This window comes from Colletotrichum fructicola (genome assembly GCF_000319635.2).
Source record: "Colletotrichum fructicola Nara gc5 chromosome Unknown KSG_Nara_v1_contig03, whole genome shotgun sequence".
In the NCBI taxonomy this organism is placed as follows: domain Eukaryota; kingdom Fungi; phylum Ascomycota; class Sordariomycetes; order Glomerellales; family Glomerellaceae; genus Colletotrichum; species Colletotrichum fructicola.
This window is the reverse complement of record NW_027094053.1, coordinates 5,432,396-5,453,354: the sequence shown is the minus strand read 5'-3', so window position 1 is coordinate 5,453,354 and position 20,959 is coordinate 5,432,396. Positions and strand designations below refer to the sequence as shown.

At 52.2% G+C, this 20,959-nt stretch overlaps 6 protein-coding genes across 6 annotated transcripts; 4 read left to right on the top strand and 2 right to left on the bottom strand.

Annotated features, from left to right (window-relative positions):
• Window positions 1-403: 403 nt before the first annotated feature.
• CGGC5_v006331 (putative ankyrin repeat protein) lies at window positions 404-3,319 on the top strand (the record flags this gene model as incomplete). The annotated part of the gene is made up of 1 exon (XM_032031059.2): window positions 404-3,319. The coding sequence occupies one exon, from the start codon at window positions 404-406 to the stop codon at window positions 3,317-3,319; it is 2,916 nt and encodes a 971-aa protein (XP_031889226.2).
• A 1,069-nt stretch (window positions 3,320-4,388) lies between these two features.
• Window positions 4,389-5,875, top strand: CGGC5_v006330 (uncharacterized protein; the record flags this gene model as incomplete). The annotated part of the gene is made up of 3 exons (XM_032031058.1): window positions 4,389-4,990; window positions 5,045-5,750; window positions 5,810-5,875. The coding sequence occupies 3 exons, from the start codon at window positions 4,389-4,391 to the stop codon at window positions 5,873-5,875; spliced, it is 1,374 nt and encodes a 457-aa protein (XP_031889227.1).
• A 337-nt stretch (window positions 5,876-6,212) lies between these two features.
• On the bottom strand, window positions 6,213-7,393 carry CGGC5_v006329 (uncharacterized protein; the record flags this gene model as incomplete). The annotated part of the gene is made up of 2 exons (XM_032031057.1): window positions 6,213-6,544; window positions 6,634-7,393. 2 exons carry the CDS (start codon window positions 7,391-7,393, stop codon window positions 6,213-6,215), a joined length of 1,092 nt encoding a protein of 363 aa, XP_031889228.1.
• Window positions 7,394-9,453: 2,060 nt separating this feature from the next.
• htyE-0 (2-oxoglutarate-dependent dioxygenase htyE) lies at window positions 9,454-10,554 on the top strand (the record flags this gene model as incomplete). Its single annotated transcript, XM_032031055.1, has 2 exons — window positions 9,454-9,669; window positions 9,727-10,554. 2 exons carry the CDS (start codon window positions 9,454-9,456, stop codon window positions 10,552-10,554), a joined length of 1,044 nt encoding a protein of 347 aa, XP_031889439.1.
• A 700-nt stretch (window positions 10,555-11,254) lies between these two features.
• CGGC5_v006327 (Secondary metabolism regulator LAE1) lies at window positions 11,255-12,740 on the top strand (the record flags this gene model as incomplete). The annotated part of the gene is made up of 8 exons (XM_032031054.1): window positions 11,255-11,365; window positions 11,433-11,575; window positions 11,632-11,673; window positions 11,724-11,821; window positions 11,881-11,893; window positions 11,943-12,032; window positions 12,084-12,426; window positions 12,483-12,740. The coding sequence occupies 8 exons, from the start codon at window positions 11,255-11,257 to the stop codon at window positions 12,738-12,740; spliced, it is 1,098 nt and encodes a 365-aa protein (XP_031889438.1).
• Window positions 12,741-17,655: 4,915 nt separating this feature from the next.
• Window positions 17,656-18,539, bottom strand: CGGC5_v006326 (uncharacterized protein; the record flags this gene model as incomplete). Its single annotated transcript, XM_032031053.1, has 2 exons — window positions 17,656-18,460; window positions 18,511-18,539. 2 exons carry the CDS (start codon window positions 18,537-18,539, stop codon window positions 17,656-17,658), a joined length of 834 nt encoding a protein of 277 aa, XP_031889367.1.
• Between the last annotated feature and the right edge of the window lie 2,420 nt (window positions 18,540-20,959).

Here is a 20,959-nt window from a genome sequence, read left to right as displayed (position 1 = left end):
CTATCGACGGCCGCCGACTAGACCTCGACCTGTCCGAGAGCTCCCTGCGAAGGAGGGTCTCTGTCTCTGCCTTTGCGTTGCCCAGCTGGGGGGGTCGATCCAGCTGCGAGAACCACGGGTGCAACGAGAACAGATAAACAGCCCCCGATTCCCACGCTGCCTCTTGATCCGAGAGATCTGGTTTTTTGTTGCATTCATTCACCTGCCTTTCACCTCTGTCAGCTTACTTCCGCCGTTTGGCGTTTCTGTAGACATCTAGCTCCTTTGACTATCCCGTCTACCCAGCTGACCATAGAACGGCCCCGCCCCTTACAGCTTACATTCTCTCCCCTCCTCTTGCGTCTGAAGACACCCCTTCATGTCTGTTCAGCCGAGGGCGGCTCATCCTACTAGAAGAGGTACCATGACCGCCGCGATGTATGGGAAACCGAAGCCCAAGGAGTCCGTCCTGGACCTCTGCACGCGCGCGACCCTGCTTGGCAACAACATCTCGGTCCGCATGCTCGAGTTTCTCACCAACGTCAAGCATCAACCCCACGGCTTCCGCGACCTCGCCAATGACTTCCTCGACATCTGCCGCATACTATGGTCCATCGAGGCCGGCCTCTCGGAGGCATCCCGGGTTCACCAGGAGTTCCCCGCCGATATGATCAAGGAGCTCGACACCAAGTTCCGCCAGACCAACAGCGACTTCCAGGTCCTCGACCACATGATGTTTGAGTTCCTCGAGTACGAGAAGAAGGGTGCCATGGGCAAGATCCAGCGCGGCTGGCGCATGATGTTCGCCGACAAGGAGATCTTCAGGATGAGGGAGTCGATACGCAAGGCCAGGGACGCGCTGAGGATGAGCGCGCTTGTCTTCCAGTGGTCTCTCGGAAACTCCAAGACGGACGAGGCTGTTGGGAACGGCTATGCTGGCCTCGCCGCTGCTCTCGATCGCATCAGCCAGTCTCACTCGACCGTCCGAATCGCCAAATCCAAGTCGTTTGAGGTCCAACATACTCTGCCCGACCACTCGGACGAGACTTCGCCTCCCCTGCCTCCTCTGCCCGCTCTCCCCTCTCAAGCACCTCACCTCCCTCCTCCTTCTCTCGTCGAGAAGATGTCAGCAGACTTTGTCATGCAAGAGACCAGGTTATCGCCGGACCCGCGTCGTCGCACATCCATTTCCAACAGGAGTCATCACAGCGCGTCGGACCACGGCGCCTCAACGAGGATCCCCGACAGGAGGATAGGCCGCGATGACATTACCATCTCAGAGCACGGTCACTACGACCTTCAATCCCCAGTCTCACTACACAACCTCCAATCACCGCCTTCACTGCACGGATCTGGTGTGCATTCCACAAGAATCAACATGGACAGGAGGTCAAACCGGGATGATCTCACCATCTCCGATACCTACGATGCCCCCAGCCGTATCTCAGACAGGAGACCTCTCCGCGACTCCGATAACACACTCTCCCCGTCCTCATCGGGCACTGAGACTCTCATCGGCGAGTTGCAAAACATCGCCGACAGCATCCCGGCCAAGGTTGTCCGCCTCAAGGCAGACCCCATGACGATGCCGCGCTGGACACCGCGCCACAACGCCAACGGCAACCCGGCCCTCAAGACCTCTCTCATTTCCGCCGTCCAGGGCAAGAACCACAAGCTCGTCGAGCAACTTCTCGACCGCGGCGTATCACCAGACACGGGCGCCGAGAACCATGTTCTCGTCGACTCAGTTCTTTGCCAGGACCACGAGAGCGTGCGTCTCCTGCTGCTCTTCGGCGCTGACCCCAACTCTCCTGACAAGGATGGCATCACACCTCTCTTTGCCGCAGTTGAGATGAACTCTGTTGAGATGGCCAAGATGCTTCTCAAGTACGGTGCTGATCCCAACCTCTCTGCTGGCTCATCGCAAGAGTCTCCCTTGGCCATCTCCGTCATTGACGGCAAGATTGACTTCGTTCACCTCCTCCTCACATACGGTGGTGACCCGAACCACATCATGGCCAACGGCAACACCGTCCTCATCTGCTCGATGAATAAGAGCACGCCAAAGAAGCTGGTCGACCTCATGCTTGACTACGGCTCGGATCCCAACGTCAAGAACAGGGAAGGCAAGACTGCCCTGTTCGAGGCTATCCAGTCCGCCAGAGTCGATCTCCTCACTGCACTCCTGGACCATGGTGCTAACCCCAACTTGCCCGGCCCCAAGCACATGCTTTGGCCAGCGACCTACCAGGCACCATGCCTCAAGGTTCTTCTTGCCCGCGGCGCCGACAACAAGAAGACGCCAGGCAACATGGAACTCGCTGTCAGTATCAACAACATCGAGTCCGTTCGCGTCCTCCTCGCCGCCGGCGTCTCCCCCAACCTCAAGAAGGATGGCATCTACACGCCGCTGTGCACGTCCATCCGTGACAACCGCGCCGACATCTTCGAGCTCCTCCTCGAGAGCGGCGCGGATCCCAACCTCAACTCCGCCGAGTACCCCGCCTTCAAGTGCGTCACTCACTTCCGCACCCACTTCCTACCCCGCCTCGTCGCCGCCGGCAACGACCTCCACAACCCCAAGGGCATCATCGAGATGGCCGTCCGCGTCAACAACATGGAGGCTCTCATGTGGCTCCTCGACCAGGGCGTCAGCCCCAACGACAAGGGCGACGACGGCAACACGCCCATCACCACCGCCATCCGCGAGAACCGCATGGAGATGCTCGACGAGCTCCTCGCCCACGGCGCCGACCCCAACGTGCGCGGCTGCGACTGGCCCATCGTCATGTCCGTCCAGCGCCCGGACGTCCTCAAGAAGCTGCTCCCGGCGGTCCCCGACCCTCGCTCCTTCAAGGGCCTCATGGAGCGCGCCGTCGTCGCCAACCAGCTCGACAGCGTCAAGCTGCTACTCAAGGCCGGCGTCTCCGTCGAGGACAAGAACGGCGGTGTCTTCTCCCCGCTGACCAGCGCCATCCGCGAGGACAACAAGGAGATGACCAGCTTCCTGATCCACGAGGCCGGCGCCGATATCAACGCGCCCGGTGAGCACCTGCCCATTGTCAAGGCCGTCCGCCGCTGCCGCGGCGACGACACCGACATCCTCGAGATGCTCCTCCGCAACGGCGCCGACGCGAACAAGATGTACCGCGGTTGGAATGCCATCATGCAGGCCGTCGAGAACGGCGACGCCAAGATCCTCAAGATCCTTGTGGAGGCTTGCGGTGTCGACCTCGAGGCCAGGGATGAGGCCGGCCGCACGGTCATGGAGATCGCTGCCGGTCGCGGCTGGGAGGAGTCTGTTGGCATCATCCTCTGGGATGGCAAGAACAAGGCTTAAGCAGCACGTTTCGCTCAAGCACGATTGCACCACCCTTTTCTCTTAATGTGTAAACTGACCCGACATGGTGCTGACGGCAATACCACTTAATTCCTTTTGTTCATGTGTACGAAATACGGAGAATGGGATGGGCAACTCAAGTTTTTTCCGTGTACATGGAAGGAGGCTATGATATCAGACTGCTTTTCCTGTTTGTACTGCGACTGGATATCACTCTTCGTGTTTTTCTTCGTTTCAACATTACCCCCTTAGACTTAACCTATCTTACTCTCTCAATTGATTCTTACTTCATTATTCACATCATCTGACAATGTTCGCTTTGTCTTGCGCAATATCTACACGTGAATTGACCAGGAAGATGGCTCATCTACCATTTTTCTGATGTCTAAGTGAGGTCATGCCATACCTAGCATGGGCTGCGCTGTTGTTTCCATTTGTACGTCCACATATCTCGCTCAATCGCCTGAAAGGAAATCCTTTTAGACGATATTGGACGTTAACTTTGGGGACCTCCTATTTCTCTACCATTTGCTGACGCTGGAGTAATATACTCTACCTACGTTACTTTACTCGTCGATGCTGTCGTCGTCGTTATCACTAATATCGTCACATCTCTGTCTTGAAATTGAGTGTCTTTATCGTTTCCGCTCGGGCAGCAAAAGGCAAGCATAATTGCGTGCGTGAGCTCAGGTGCCACTGTGTTCTTGTTCCGGTGGGGCGGCGTTGAGCCCTGGATCGGGGAAACCTCCGATGCGTACCTGATGCTGGGAGAGAGCCAAGCCCGGTGGAGAGGGAAACGGAGTACCAAGCAGTTGCAAATTGATGCCTTTTGCTGAAAGAAAAACACTCAGATCACTAAATTGCTTTAGCCGGAATTCAGGCATCGTATGGCACTACCGAAGCCGGTGGGATGCCACGCTGTGATATGGCCTGGCGAAGACTTGACATTTTGTACAAGATACCAGTTGTGTTTGTACTTAAATAGGACATTTGCCAGTACACAATGTTCTTGAAATCCCACATTCGCACCAGCTACCCTTCAAGAAGTCCCCCCCTCAGAGTTGCCACAATGAGAGCTCTTCCCATTCTTACCAATCTCGCAGCTTTGGCAGCTTGCTCAGCTGCGGCAGCCATATCCTCGAGACAGAGCGCGGGAGCAGCCACGGTCGATGTCTCTCAAACTACAGGAGAAGCCGCCTTCCTTGGGTCCGGCTTCATATATGGCTTCCCGGACAATGGACAGGATGCCGACAACTCGATTCCCGACCACTTCCTCACCAATATCAAATTCAGGACGTGCCGCGCTGGCGGTGCGCAGATTGCTGCTTCCGGCTGGGCAATCGGAGGTGAAGAGGGCTACCGTGGCCGTTTCGATTCAACCCTTTCTAACTATCGTACCACTCGCAAGTACAATGCGGACTTCATCCTTCTCCCCCACGACATCTGGGGCTCTCAGGGCGGCTCGTCTGCTGACTTTCCCTTCCCGGGCGATAACGGGGATTGGTCTGGGATGGAAGCCTTTATCCGCCGCCTCATATCTGACGTTAGAGCCAACAACATGCTTGAGGGCCTGGTGATTGATCTCTGGAACGAACCTGATCTTGAAGGCTTTTGGAATCGTCCCTGGTCTCAATACGTGGAGTATTATGTTCGAGCTTCTCAACTACTGAGGTCTGTTCTACCTTAAATGCTAGGCGTTCTTTGGCAACTAACGTGTTTTAACAGGGATGAGATGCCCGAGGCAAGAATCAGCGGGCCATCATCAGCCCATTCACCAAGCCAAGACAGCGCCAACTGGAGAGCGTGGATGCAAGCTGTCGCCCAGGGCAATGTGGCCCCAGACATCTACTCATGGCATCAAATAGGGGCATGGGAGCGAGAACCCGATACAACTGTGCCCGCCCTTCGCGCTCTCCTAGCCGAGTATGGGCTCCCGGAGAGGCCAATCGACGTCAACGAGTACGCCTGGCCGGATGAACAAAACCCTGCTAACTCGGCTTACTACCTTGCACAATTGGAGCGCCACAACATCCGCGGGCTGCGCGCCAACTGGGAGGGCGGCGAGAATCTGCACAACTACCTGGGCAATCTTGTTGCCAAGAACGATCAGGGTTATTATCCCAACGGAGAATGGCAGCTTTACAAGTACTACGCAAACATGGTTGGAGAGCGGGTGTTGACAGCCGCATCTCCAGACCTGAAGTTTGATGCTTTCGCCGTCTTGTCGAATGGGTACTTGAACATCCTCGCGGGCACCAGGACCGTTCAAAACCGCTATGATATTGTCCTCAAGGGCTTGACCGAACTTGGACTCCCTGCGCAGGGGACGTTGGAAGTTCACAGGTATCAGTTCGACTGGGGCGGTGCTCAAGGACTTGTCTATGATGCCCTTGACCTCGGCTCATTCACGTACAGCTACTCCGCTGGCGAGGTTAGTTTTGAATCTTACGATTAGATAAGAGCTTTTCGATACTAACATGCTTCTAACAGCTTATCATTCCACACGACCCGCCAACTGCTGCAACCGCATTTGCTTACGAGATCAAGCTCACCTAAAACTTGGTCTATCGTCTCAAGCACTGGGTTGAAATTACATGCGTCGGGCTTTCACATATTTTCTCCCTTCTAGCTTTATACTTTCGTACAGCAGGTTATCCCTTGCGGGCACACCTTGTAAATATGTAGTTGCACTCGCTCGTTGAAGAGAATCAAATGTACCGTACGCCTAACTATGAAGGACAACAACAACACGGACTCTCCGTCTCGCTAAATCTTGAAGACGTCCAGAAGAAGTCCCGCAAGCAAGAACCCCAAGGCTAAGGTAAGTATGCCGACGACAATTTTGCCAAAGACGAGGACTGGCGTTTGCAATCCGTGCAGCATCGACAGCAGACTAGCCGCTCGTGTCTGGCAAACCAAAGCGCTCGTCGACCTGCGAGTTGCTGAGAGTCACATTCGAGTCAAGCGCGAAGACCTCCTGGTCTAAAAAGTCACGAACGCCATCTTCCCACTTAGTCTTCTGGGCGAAGAAGTTGATGAGCTTCTTGGACTTATCGATCGCGTCACGGGCACCGATGACGTTGTTGAAAGTGTCGAGGTCCTTTGGCACCCGCTTAAGCTTCGATCCGTCGTAGTGAGAATGTCGGCCCGACTGGTTTGCATATGTGTGAAATGTGATTACCGGCCCGAGCTTTGCGTGCTTTCCGGGCTTGAATCGTCGATACCCTGTGATGAGTCGTTAGTCATTGGTCTGATGGAAGTAGCCACAGCTGCAAGATTCCTGATAGCAATCGCATTGATGCTGACAAGCGTACCTTCTTCATCATTTGCGTCCAGATCCTCTGGGTTCTTGAGCCTTCTCAGCGTGTGTCCAATTGCATATGAGTCCTGGATCATGTGAAGGCAATTTCCGAGGGCTCGCTTGGGAATATCGGCATGTTGATAGGACGGAGTTGTGCCCAGAAACAGTTGCTTGATGCTCACGTCATCCGAGGGAATCGAGCTGGCATTAAATCGATCGGGAAACCTCGTGCCAAGCGTGTCGGTTGCCGTCACATTCTGGCCTATGGCAAGTTTGTACATGATCTCCAGCCAGTCAATCATGTTCTTCTTGGTGACATTAGGGTCTTCATTGGCCTGCGAACCCATGGCGTGAAGGAATTGAAGGTCACCAAAGTGACTCCGCTTCGTGAGTCCAGATTCCTCGCCGGTCAAGAACTCCCCAAGAAAGTCCGTGGCGGCGCTCATCTGGTTGTTCTTTTCCTTCGAGTCGACGAACAAAAGGCAAGTTGGGTCGTCGCTCCAGATGAGCCCTCGCATGTATTCCCATTGGTCCGCGTTGAGACTTTTATACTCAGTTCCCTGGGGGAAAGGGTGCTTGGATCCGATGAAAGCAGCGATAGCCATGTCCTCGTGCATCGACTCCTTGAATCCTTCGACGCCGATCTCATAGCTCAAATGCAAGTCTTCCCCATCCTCGACCACCAAGTCGATGTTACTGAGTTGAGAATATAAATCCGTAGATGAAGCGCCCTGCAGCACAAGGCACCACGCAGCGGGCAGTATGGAACGCATCTTGAAGTTGTAGGAATCCGGAGTTTTGCTTGATGAGGCATGGGCGCACGACTTGGCACAAGCAGCCGCGCCTTAAGTATGTCGCCAGGGCCGTGGTAGGCATCCCGATTTTCAATATTAAGAATTGAAAATCGGCCTGGATAACATTGAAAAAAGCCACAGAAGGCTACGAGAATGTATTCTGATACGACACTCCCCCCATTTTAGGGTATGTGGCGTATAGAAAATTTAGGGCTATGTATGGTTCCCGCATAGGAGGCTTTCATTTTACTACGAATCTGCGCGATGGTGTAATTTGAGTGCTGACTATTGGATTTTAAGATGTGTATATTAGGAGCAAGGCAGTAAATTGTTTTGACGGTCGAGGTACACGACGCGCATTCGTCGACCGTCATTGGGTGAACGGTACATGCGGCGTCGCAAGCAGGCGAAGCCGGTAATATCGCCTGTGTTCGTCCCTTTAAGGCATCAGAACAAGCCACAGCCCAATGGTTTGGGTTCCACGTGCAACTCTAAAGAAGCCTTCGGCAAAAGGTCTTTCCCAAACTATATCATATCTCGAAAACTAATTTGAATGGACACTGTGTTACCTGTGGCTATTTCCTCACAGCCCGCTCACTAGAGTTTGTTATTGCCGCCCTGGAGCTGTCCCAACGATGATAACACGACTTGCCATGGCCTTGGGACTGAAGCAAACGTACGTATATGTTCTGTTGGAATCGACTGTAGTAAAAATGTTTGAAGATCAGCTGAGAAGTAACTCGGATCGATATCCGCAGGAGTACTCCAAAGTATCAAAATCGTTTTTCAGACACCCAATAGCCCATAGCCACCCATTTCACTGACGTTGCGCAATTCCAGAAGAGTTGGGGCAAAGTAGGATGACTAGAAATTAAACATAGAGGCCTTTGCTGTTCTCTGATAACGTGGAGTTGTGAAAACCGATTATCTTGAACACCTTCCATCCGTGTCTGGGAACGGGGCCAGCAGATTGGAAGGAATGCAGGCTCTAACATGTCCGGACGAGCCCTGGAAACATGCCTACATTCTGTCTTATCTGAATAGTGAACAGTTGTTATTCGCTCCAACCGACAGTTGAAGGGGGCCTGTCCGATGGCCTCGGAGTTCTGGTGTTGGTTGAAACAAATCTAGGAGCACCTACCTTGAAAACGTGTAGCTCGTCCGCTAATTACAGGACTGTGTGTGAGGCCTTACTCACAATCAAATCGGCGGGGCAGAATAGGATGTGTTTCCTTTATCGACTAATCCATTTCAACCGCTGCAGCGTCGAACAGCGAACGGCTTGAACGGGAATGTCGAAGAAAGATGACGAGGGATATGGGATTGCCGCTTGCCCAATTCGATTCGGATATTACGACACGCAGAATACGTGCACTGCTGAGGTGAGACCGATGGTCTCTCCTTATTCGAAGACGCTGGTAGGATTGAGTAAAGGGCGTTGGAACCGAAATAAGCACTTGAATCTGACATGATCCGTTGGTATCGGACATGGCGCCCGACTCCGAAAGATGGATCACTCAGAACATCGAGTTGACAGGGGTTGATCCCAAATAATTCAACACGATTCGTTCCACCGCAGAAAAAATCCCATTCCCAGGTTATCGGATTATGAGTCGGTGGTTCTGCGCATGCGCCCTGGACCTGGTCGTCCTTACGACAAGGGAGCCTTGATGTGTCAATTCCTGTGACGTTGTCTGAATTTCGAATGATCATAAAACGAGCCTAGAGTCAGTATGTTGAAAAGATAATTCCTTATCAATCGTTGAGTAGAAGATCACCGACGCATCAAAAAAAGTTCATCCTTCGCAGATCTACCGCTTTATTCTTAGTTTGTGGTTGCTGTATCGCATGATGATTTGCATGTGAATAACCTCGCGGCGATCGACGTCATCCCGTCATCCTGCAGGAGGCGATAAGGCGGGGATCTGGAGGGTTTAAAGGAACCTAATCCAAACCTCAACAAATGCAACTCTTTTTCATCCCATACTTGACAAACTCTTACTGAAATCCGACGTTGTAATATCGCGAATGTCGGAAACATGAGCGGGTCGCATCAATCCAACGGCGCCGCGTGCGATTCGCAAGCGGAGCACCCGAGCATTCCCCTCGTCGATCTGGACGGTCTCAGAAGCGCGCAACCGCAAACAGCGCAGCAGGCAGGCAAAGCGCTAGTCGACGCATTCAAGACTTTCGGCTTCGCGTATGTCAGAAATCATGGGCTGCCACAGGAGACTGTGGACGCCGCGTTCCAATGGGTTTGTCTCTCCCGACTCATGTCTGTGCATGATATCACAACTCACAATTCCATCCAGAGCGCCAAGTTCTTCTCGCTGCCCCAGGCAGAGAAGGAAAAAGCACCGCATCCCCCAGAGGGATGGTGGCACCGGGGGTACTCGGGCATAGGCCGAGAAAAGGTCACGCAAATGGTGTTTGACGCCGACGAAATCAGCGAGCGTCGCAAGATCCCCGACTTTAAGGAATCATACGAGATTGGCCGCGAAGACGATGATCATCTCCCAAACATTTGGATCCCCGACGAGTCGCTACCTGGCTTTCGGGCGTTCTTCAACAGCTTCTACGAGGACTGCTACCAGCTCGAACTCCACCTGCTCCGGGGAATGGCGCTGGGAATGGGATTAGACGAGGCCTTCTTCCAGGGGTACCACGTGAACAAGGACAACCAGATTCGGCTCCTCCATTACCCACCGGCCGAGGAAAAGTTGCTTCGCGCGGGAAAGGTCGAGCGGTTGGGTGCGCACACAGACTTTGGGTCCATGACATTGCTCCTCCAGGACGAGGTTGGAGGGCTGGAGGTAGAAGATCCTAACGAAGCGGGACGTTTCGTCCCAGTGCCGTACATACCTGGGACGATCGTCGTCAACATTGGCGACTTCATGCAGCGGTGGAGCAACGACATGCTCAGGTCGACGATGCATCGAGTCCGGGCGCCGCCGCTGGAAACGGATATGAGCGGCAGTCGAGTCACACGGGCGCGTTATTCCATCCCGTACTTCATCGGCGCCGACTCAGAAAAGACTGTTGATTGTGTTCCTGGCTGTTTCGGGCCCGAGCGACCCGAAAAGTATGACCCGATCAACAGCCGGGAGTACATCGAGATGCGTCTGAATGCAACGTACTGAGAAAAGGCGGGAAAATTCCCACGTGTATTGCTTCCATGTGTTTTTCTTGGGCGGGCATAATGGAGTCCAGAATCCCATCGATCCATCAGAGAATCCCAAAAGAACACTTGTGGTTGGCGGTATCCTCATTGCCAAAGCTGCATGCCGTGGAGAACATTCGCATGCCCCTCAACATGCCTGTTTGTGCGTGGCCAGAGTCCCGCTGAAGAATGCCGTGATGTCCACTTGAATGGCCAAACTCTCGTCGATCTCCGTCCCCTGTGCCCCTGGATTGGTGATGAGCGCCGAACATGGTAGTATTCAAATCTTTTGGTCAGCGGACTTGGCGCTCCATGACACGTCGAAAACCTGCAAAACCCCAAGCTGACACCACCGGCAGATAGGCCACCATCCACCGCCGAAAGGCGGCTGGCTGGATCCCCAGTCCGGGATGGTGGATGCGGTGAGCCAGGCGACCGAGGGGCTCGTTCAGAAGGCGAGGATGCGCACGACCGCGCGTTATCCGCTGTGGGGATGTCCTATGGTGGTTCCCTGATATAGGATGGACAGGGACCGGGGATCATTCTCGTGACCCGTGGGAACACGTTCCACACTCTTTCGTCCCGTCGAAGCCTTATTTTCTCCTTTTCTCCGCCTGGTAGGGAACGGCAGACGACGAAGCATAGCATCGCGACGAAACGACGACGGAGCATCATTGAAAATGTGCCCCGAACAGGACGAGGATCAAGCGACCGCAGCCGCTCAGCAGAACCAGGACGCGGCGGCGGCCGCTGGTATCTTGCCCGCTGAGCACTGGGTGCAGGCGGCACGAGTCAGTCGACACGGCGGTCCGACCGCGTTCCCAAACTTGGTACCAGAGATGATTGACGGCGTGCTAGGAGGCTGCTAATGACGGCGACAACGACTCGGCGCTAGGCGACGACAACGCCAGCTCTACTGCGTCGATCACCTCTACCATTCTCGAGTACCGAAAGATTCACGGGCGCACGTTTCACGGCGAGGTCGGGAATGCCCAGTACTGGTCAGATGCTCCGAGTCTGGTTGAGCGGGTTATCATGTCACTAACACTGGTTGTAGGGGGAGCAACGATGAGCAGCAGAATGAGTGCTGGGACATCAAGTGAGATGAAGTAGTGATACTGAACCTGACAGGGGACTGACATGCGGCAGTCATCATCTTTTGACACTTTCTTGCGGCGATAAGCTTCACTTGGCACCGATAGACAAGAGCAAGCTGACCAAAGCCCTCGATGTTGGAACTGGAACTGGTAAGCATGCGAGGGTTCAACTTACACGAGACTAAAGCTAATCAACTGTTTGAACGCAGGTATCTGGGCAATGTAAGGATTCGATATTCTGCGATGCCAGCAAATCTCTAATATTGCTCAGTGACTTCGCCGATGAGAACCCGGAATGCGAGGTTATCGGAACCGACATCTCGCCCATTCAGCCAACATGGGTCCCTCCTAACTGCAAGTTGTAAGTGCGAGAGACTTTTGACTCATTGCATACCCACTAACACTAAAATAGCGAGATCGAGGATTGCACTCGCGAGTGGACCTTTGCTCCTGGAACGTTCGACTACATCCACATCCGTTTCCTCGTCGGAAGTATCGCGGATTGGCCAGAGCTGTTCAAGCAGGCCTACGCCGCTCTCAAGCCAGGTGGTTACCTCGAAAGTTTCGAAGTCTCTCCCGCCATCATGAGTGACGACGACACCGTCCCGGAGACTAGTGCGCTGGGTCAGTGGGGCAAGTTCTTCGAGGAGGGTGGCCGGAAGATGGGCCGGACGTTCCGCGTTCTTGATGAGAACCTCCAAAAGACCTCCATGGAGGGAGCTGGTTTCGAGAACATTACGGAGTGGAACAACAAGGTACGACATATCACTCTTTTCGATCAAATGACGGTACTGATGAGAGACCATTGAAGGCACCCATTGGCAACTGGCCCAAGGACCCAGTGAAGAGAGAGATTGGTGAATGGGCGCAGTTGACGCTTCTCTCCGATATTGAAGGCTATGTTCTCTTTATGGCTAACGTCATGTCAACTTGGAGCAGGGAGGAGATTCAAATCTACGCCGCTCAGCTCCGCCGCGAGATTAGATCTGGCAAGCTGCATGGGTACTACCGCCAGAGGTGTGTTTGGGGACGTAAGCCCCTCGATGCCACCGCGGCGCCAGAGCAGTAGCAAACGATTCCAATTTTATTTGTATCGTTAGCCATTAGCAGATCTGTAGTGATAACATAGTTCAGTCTCAAGTCAGACACGATGCGGTTGTTCCTCAGTTAAAGCGAACGGGACATTATCTGCGATGAATCCTTTCCAACATACAAAAAAGGAGGCTTCGTATTGGCTGACGGATCCTTTGTTTGACACCCGATTGGGATTACTCGCAACATCTCTTACTCCGTCCGTATTACTGGTTGATGACATTGGTCATCTTGATGCAGCCTGATCATCCCCACCCCACATACATCATTTGCGCGAAAGCCCGAAGTGAGGGGTCAAGTCAGCTCAACTTCACAATGACCATGCTACCAGAAACCTTCTCATTCCACTCTGTCACCAACCTGAAAATACTGAAAAATCATTCGTTCGAACTCTGGGACTGCAGCAAACCGACCGGATCGCTTATGACGGCTCCCAGTCACCGGTCCGATTTTCAGCGCTCTTCGCTGGACTGTGGAAAACCTCTTAGGGACGCCGCTAAGCTATCTATCGCCTGTCACGCGCAGCTTTAGCCTCTCGACATTCGTTGTTGCCTGGCGATCTTTATTCTATCTGCCTCGATCATCTTTGGCTGTACCCGCTGTCCCAACATACAGCTTCTTCCTATTCAAAACCCAGCCTCGTGTAAACATGGATTCCTCTGACTCAGAAATCTACCGAGTGCAGCCAAACGGCATGCGGCTCATCAATACCGAGACTCTTGAGCTCCAAAAGTTTCCAGAGGGCTCGATCCCACCTTATGCCATCTTATCTCACGTTTGGGGCGATGAAGACGACGAATGCTGCTTTCAAGACTTCAACGGCACTAGAACGCATAGCGACAAACTCAAGTCCAAGAAAAGCTACGCCAAGATCATCAACTTCTGTCGCAAAGCTCAGGAGCACGGCCACGCATGGGCATGGGCCGATACAGTGTGCATCAATAAGACAACCTATGAAGAACACAACACTGCGATCAACTGCATGTTCGCATGGTACAAACGATCAGAAGCGTGCTTCGTGTATTTGGAAGACGTCGAATATTGCGGGCCAGGCTTCAACGTTCTGAATTACGTTGACAATGAAGAAACGGACTCGCCGGATCCGTTGTTGGAAGACATTCAACAGTCTTCATGGTTTAGGCGTGGATGGACGTTGCAGGAATTCATAGCTCCTACGAGACTTTCATTCTTCTCAAAAGAATGGAATCTGATATTCGTCCGAGACGATTTTCTAAACCCTCATGAGCTCGATTTAGATGTACCATACTTTCGTGTTGTTCGGAGGCGCCAAGGTTATGTTGTCAGGAAACTACCCTGTCGACTATCAACATATACCGCTGCGGAAAGAATGCTATGGGTGTCAAAACGGTATACACGTTACCTGGAAGACGAGGCATATTGCCTCTTAGGTATCTTTGGGGTACAGATGCCTATTCGATATGGCGAAGGTGCTCAAGCCTTCAAAAGACTTCAATCTCTGATTATGAGCGTCGAGCGGGATCCGACTCTTCTGATATGGTCTCAGACTACCGCATGGTCTATAACGCGCGATCTCGCGCCAACTTCTTACTTGGCTACTTCGCCATCGCTTTTCAGAATTATGGACTACGACCGTCTACACCACCGCAAATATGACCTTTGGATCAATGTTTCGCTGGAAAGAGCGGTCACAGACACAGCGGCATCGTCCAGATTGAACAGGGACTTCGTTCTGCATCGACCATTGATATCTACTCTTGACAAACGTGTGTCTCTGATAGCCATGGGCGACTTTGAGAGTCCTCGTTGGATTGATAGTAGCTCAGGCGATGTCTTCGTACCAGTTATCTCTGATGGCGGTTCGAGATACAGGCGGGCAAATTTGCCGATCATTCGTGCAGATTCGACGAGTACCAGGATCATTTCTATTGCACCACCCACAGAAATTCGCCTTGAGGATGTTGCTGATAATATCACGCGGGATATGTCAGGCTCTGACAAGACAGACTCAAACGCCTGTGACACAGGCTCTATCGATGATCGAAGGGTGCTAGTAATCTTCCCATTAGGATTGGGAGGCTTCTCATTTCTAGCGGCATTTCCTGGAGTGGAACCATCAGCACCGGGTACGATTTCTATGGTTGAGTTGGGTTTGTTTCATTGCGCGATTCTGGTGCTTGAAAACAACAACTCATCTAATCGTATCGGATTCCTCTTCTTAGAAGAAAGCAAACAGACACGTTCATACTATGGAGCAAAGCCAAAATACGTTACTTGCAGAGTTTTGGAGGAGGAATTCCGGGACGTATCCAAGCTTGGACTACGACGAGTCTTAGAGCACCATATCAACCGAATTTCACTGGCTGTGCAGGAACATGATGCCCCGACGCAGGCTTTCTGGCGAAGGAGAGACCGGCTCGGCCAATTCTATACTGAAATTGGACACTTTGATAGCCCATTTTTCGCCGGCAAGGATAAACCAGGTCCAGACGGCCTACGAGAAGCGTATCCGGGTCTGAAAGGTCCCGAAGAACCTATGCTTATTCTCACTGCACAGGTAGTCTTACGCTGTCCGGAGACAGAGACCCGGCGGAAGATGCTAGCTCTTTATCATGCAACTGGTTTCATGGGTGACAACAACGGTTGATATTGCAGATATAATTAAACATAAAGCATCAAGTTCTGGCTCATTATCAGTAAGCAACATCAGTCAAGTAGGCTTCTCTCCGTAGATCGTCCTAGGCTACTGAGGTATGACATGTGTGTGGCGGTTCAGAGCTGAGAGTAAGGAAACAACTTTATTTAGATCGGGTGATATGTTTTCCCAACGACAGATTGACCAGATTGCTATCCCAAGATCTACCATAGAGCCAATGCAAGAGGTTCATTTCCTGAGAAAACAACCTCCTCTCTCGTTAAAACGGCAAAAAGCTGGAGCCGAAGACGGGATGAACCATGTAACTCCTGTTCCCGAGTTGGGCCACAACCCGGAGAGCCCTCCGCGACCCAATTATCAGCTAGAACTTCCACTTCTGTGGTACTTTCGAGCCCCAACCGGTCTTTCAGCCATGCAGGAACAGACCCGCTCTCAGGTTTGTAATCTACAGGCGAGAGATCAGACAGTTTGAAGCGTGAAAAAGCATGATGCAAATCTGAAAAACGAGCTACAAGATCGGATATTGTCAAAACATAGACACGGGCTGGTGCTGTCCAGTCTATATTGATCTGGATACTGTCGTAAGAAGGACCCGGCTGGCGCTCTTGCAGTATGATGAATGGCCTCTCTTGCGTCTCCGCCGAAATTATTCTCTCGAGAGCACAGACATGCAGTTCTATGCTCTTATTTGTGCCTTCCATTATAGAACACGCCAGCTGGTGCACAAAAATCATCCACAAAGACACAATACTTTTAGCGTTAATATTGCCCCTCTCAAAGATGGTGGCAAGATTTTTCATCGAATGCTGCTTTGAAATGAGCATCTCAATTGACGCCACAGACCGATTTCTGTTGGATTTTGTGTTGCTCAATGAAACAATTGCGCTCAGTAATATGGGAGAGCATTGTCGAAAAGTGCCGGACATGAGATATGAGTCTCGGGAAGAGCAAACTGTCAAATCATTTCCATGTCTGTGGGGCTCCCCAGTTGCGTCTGCCTGTTCAAGGTAGTACTGTAAGTACTGGCTTTGTCCATGGAACACAGCAATGGCAGGAAATGAGTGCTCAAAGCCCGAGAACCCATTCAACACATCCAGTACAATAGGTTCGTCATCGAGATCGACTGTGGCCCAAAGACAACCCAATCTTTCTTTCCATATTAGCTCCAGTATCCGCATGGTGTCGAGATTTAGAGGAGTCTCTGTGGAAAGTACCTCCAAAAATTGAGATCCAAGTAAATGAGAGTCGTAGTAGCAAGTAGGCGTACGACTTATCTCCGTCATGAGCAGAATAGTATGGGTAGTATTTTTGTCATATGCCGGAAACATAACGTCAAATTCTGCCATTCTGGACGGCGTGAGAATGTAATCTTTGACGGTCTTGTGGAAGAAGCGAATTTGATTGATACCCAATTCATAGAAAAGGGCACTGCTCTTCGGGGGTGCTAAAATCAAAAGACCTTTGGTGAGGCTCTGTATCTGTCTTGAGAGTCGCTCTTGAACTTCGGCAACATTGTAGTAGTTATACTCGTCAAGGTGACGACTGATTTTCAGATCCCCTTTGGATCCAATGTAGTCAAATATTGTCGCATTTGGAGTGTTCTTAAAGGGGGTTGTTGCAATGAGCAGGAAAAGGTAATAGACTTTCCTCCTATCGTCTCGACTCAGTGAGGTAAAGAGGCTTTCATAAAGATCGTCAAGCTGAGTGGGTGTGCAGCGAAGCTTCGCACGGAGTGATGCATAGTTGCCATGCAAACCAGCCTCAGTGATGAGAAGCTTAACCACTAGTCTGGCCCAAAGAAACACCCCCTCGGACAATTTGACAATTCTGTCAACGAGATCCAGATAGAAGTGAGATACGCGAGGGAAGACCTCATCCTTCTCGAAGCTCTGACACGCTGATTGATAAATATCTCCTCCTGTAAGTTCGTGCATGTGTATTCTAGAGTGGGGTGGGAAGGTGTCGAGAAATTGAACTTCTGGCCTTGAGGTGACACATATCTTGACCGAACTTGACTTCGCCCAGTCACGAAGCTTTCTTGCAAACAGTCTTTGATCGTACTCATGTGCATCGTACTCATCAAGACCGTCAATGAATAGACACCAGCTGAGTTCCGTGCCGTTCGACTCTATTGACAAGGCCATGAGGCGGTCAAAGGCCTCTTCGATCTTCGGTGCTCTGAACAGATCTGCTTCAAGTGCTTTGCTTGCCGAGTTGGCTGAAATGTGGTGCCATTGTTGTGGCAAGATCATGGATATTAAATAAGGGCATTGGCGAAGTGTAGAAACAGAATGGATCGGCGCATTCCATCTAAAGTCATTTGAAACTTGTCACCATCTGATCGCCAAAAGAAAAACGAAGCCACGATAAGCTTATGTTTTCCAGCCCATCTCTTCAAAGCTTCTGTAATCTCATCGTGGCCAACAATGAGCTTTAGCAGTGTCGACTTCCCGCAGCCTGCCTTGCCCGATACATGAAAGATGCCTCCATCACCGGAAAGCCATTCCTGGAACAGTCGTCTACCATCATCCATACACTTCTGCTGTCTATGCGACATGGTGTATTTCATAGCAGCACCGTGTGATTCAAAATCAGTATTTTCACTGAACTCGCCGCTGGAATCTTCGCTGGCATCTTCAGAGGAGCTACTGTCCAAGGCTCGTCTGTTTGAGGACTTGAGATAGGTTCGGTACTCTATATCGGATTTCCAAATCCACTCAAAAGTGTTTTCGCTCGCCATTTCGATCGAATCAAGTCGGTTGAAGATGCCCTCGAAATAGAGGTGCTCCAGTATTCGTATTTCTTTCGGAGTGGTTCTCATGAGACCTTCGAGGCGGGAAAGACTGCTCGAGATCTCGTTGAGAGAGTTGAAGAGCTCCGGATGGGCACTACTTTCTGCGGACGACACTGAGGCCGCGTCGTCGTTTTGTTCTTCCAGCTTTTGCAAAAGGCCGACAAATTCCGATCTGAGCTGTTTCAACTCTGCCCCAGAGTACGATAATAGTCTCTCTGCTTGGCTTTGGATAGTGTCCAGCTGAGACTTGAGACCGGACTGCTGCTCACTAACGCGAAGTCAGACAGATGCCTGTCACTCTCGGAAAAATGTACTGACTTGATTAAGGCCAAAAGCCTTGTGTTCATCTCCGCACGGTACTCTCCCAATCGCTTCTCAATATCGTTGGGCGGCGAAATTCGGACTCTGCAACCTCCTCGTGGTGCCGCCTGGGAACCTATCTTTTCTAAAGGTAGAGCCAGTGCAGAGACGTTACGGCGCGCAAGTGCAAGTGGTGGCGGGCGCTGCGCACGAAGTTTTTCTGGTGCGGCGGAAGGGCGGGATCGGACCAGAAGTGAGGGATTTTGGCGTCGCACCAAAATTTTCACACGCGCCACCAACCACCAAAACACCAGCAAAATCGACAGATATCGAGAGACCGAAAACCGAAATGCGAACGCGAAGCTGCCCAATTTCGAGGGAACTAGGTAAAAACCACCCGACACTGCTTCTCGGGGCAGAGACAGGGCACCCTCACGCCTCCCAGATCTGGGAAATACCTCCAGACAGACAGACACTGAGGCGGGTTAGTCATGGGATAGATGGAGGCTACGCCGGCTGGGTAGCCCTCAGGACAGCCTAGGGCAAGACATGGTCGGCCTGCCGAAAACCAGCTGTGAGGCTGGAAGCACGGTCGGAGACGGCGGCGGGTAACGGGAAGCTGGCCCGGGGGGTTGTGCCCTCGGACAACCAGTGGGCCGTAGCAAACACATTCGAGCAGCAGGCTACAGAAAGGAAACAACCCCGACTCGCACTCGGGCTGCTGGAGGAAGGAGGGTGTTGAAGAATTGCCCCTAGGGGGACCGGTCGGATATGGTATCGCCTTAGGGCCCGGCCTCCGGACCCGGCCCTCACTCGGATCGTACCCGGGGTATCACGGCATAACGGGAGGAACGCTTGGGTCACCGCTCGCGCCGGGATGGCGCCGCGCGCTTTGGAAGCTGGTAGGGTGTCGCTATTGTGGACTGGACGTAGGGGAGGACCTGAGAAGGGGTGTGTTTGGCTCGAGAGGACGGACGCGCATGTCGGTAGGCTTAGAGAGGGATATGCCCTTGCGGCCTGCTTAAGGTGCAAACTTCTATTTGGGTGGCTAAGGACTGGGCGGTGGCGAGCCGGTGGTCTGGACGCCCGCTAAAGGGGCTGGCTACCCCTTTGACTATTAGGACCCCTAGGTACTGAGAGGGCTCCAGTAGACTCTCTCTCCCTGTTTGGGGAAAAGGTTAGGGATTGCGGACTGTAGGAAATAGAAGACAGCTACTCAGGCTATAGGGAAGAGACGGACTAACCGGGGTAGGGGAGCTCCCTGGTGGACAGAGGAGTGTTCAGAGGCCCACCGAGCAGCTATTAAGGCTAGGCAACGACAAGCCCAGGATCCTGGGCTGGTACTACCACCGCCTATCCTCGAGGAGCAGAAGGCCTTTCTAACTACGGTTAGGAAGGCTAAGCGAGCCTATTGGGCTATAAAGATTAATGAGGCTGGGTCTAACCAGGAACTATTTAAAATCCTAAGCTGGCGTAAATCTAGCCTGGCTGTAAAGGCCCCGCCTCTTACAGTAGATGGCCAGGCAATCAACAACCCCTACGATAAAGCCCAGGCCTTACGGAAGGCCCTATTAGAGAGATTTAACGCTATAGACGACCTACCTGGGAACCCTTTCACTATTCCCATAGTTATAAGGCGTCTTATACCCTGGCAGCAAACAGTTAGTATAGAAGAAGTACGCCAGGCTACTCTCACAAAGGCTACAACCCCTGGGATTGATGGGATTACTATAAAGTTACTACAATCCATTTGGGGCCTTATAGCTATACCTATACAGCAGCTCTTTCAGGCCTGCGTTCAGACAGGTTACTTCCCAAGAACCTTCCGCAAAGCAGAGGTTGTTATGATCCAGAAGCCAGGGAAAACAGACCTCTCTAAGACTGGGTCCTGGCGCCCGATATCCCTGCTATCCTGCTTAGGCAAAGGCTTAGAGCGGCTGATAGCAAAAAGGATGGCCTACCTTACTATCCTAGAAGGGGTTGCCAGCCCACAGCAGGTTGGAGCCCTACCAGGGAGGGCAGCAGTCGACCTAACAACCTGTCTTACCCATGAGATCGAGAAGGCTCTAGATCTAGGGCTTACGGCAACACTAGCCACAATGGACGTCAAAGGGGCGTTTGATTCTGTCCTACGAAATCGACTTATTATTAGGCTACGACAGCAGGGCTGGCCTAGCAGTCTGATCATGCTGATATACACCTTCACCTCTAGCCGAACTGCCCGGGTTAGGCTAGAGGACACGACTACAGAGGACTTTCCTCTTACCTGCGGGCTGCCACAGGGTTCGCCACTATCCCCTATTCTTTTCCTGCTATATATAGCTGATATCCTAGCTGACGATCAGAAGCTACGGTTTGGGTATGCAGACGATATAGGCTTGCTGGCTTCTAGCCCATCCCTTAAGGGTAATGCTGCAGCCCTCAGCCAGGAGATAACTCAGATCCTCAACTGGGGCACTGATAATAA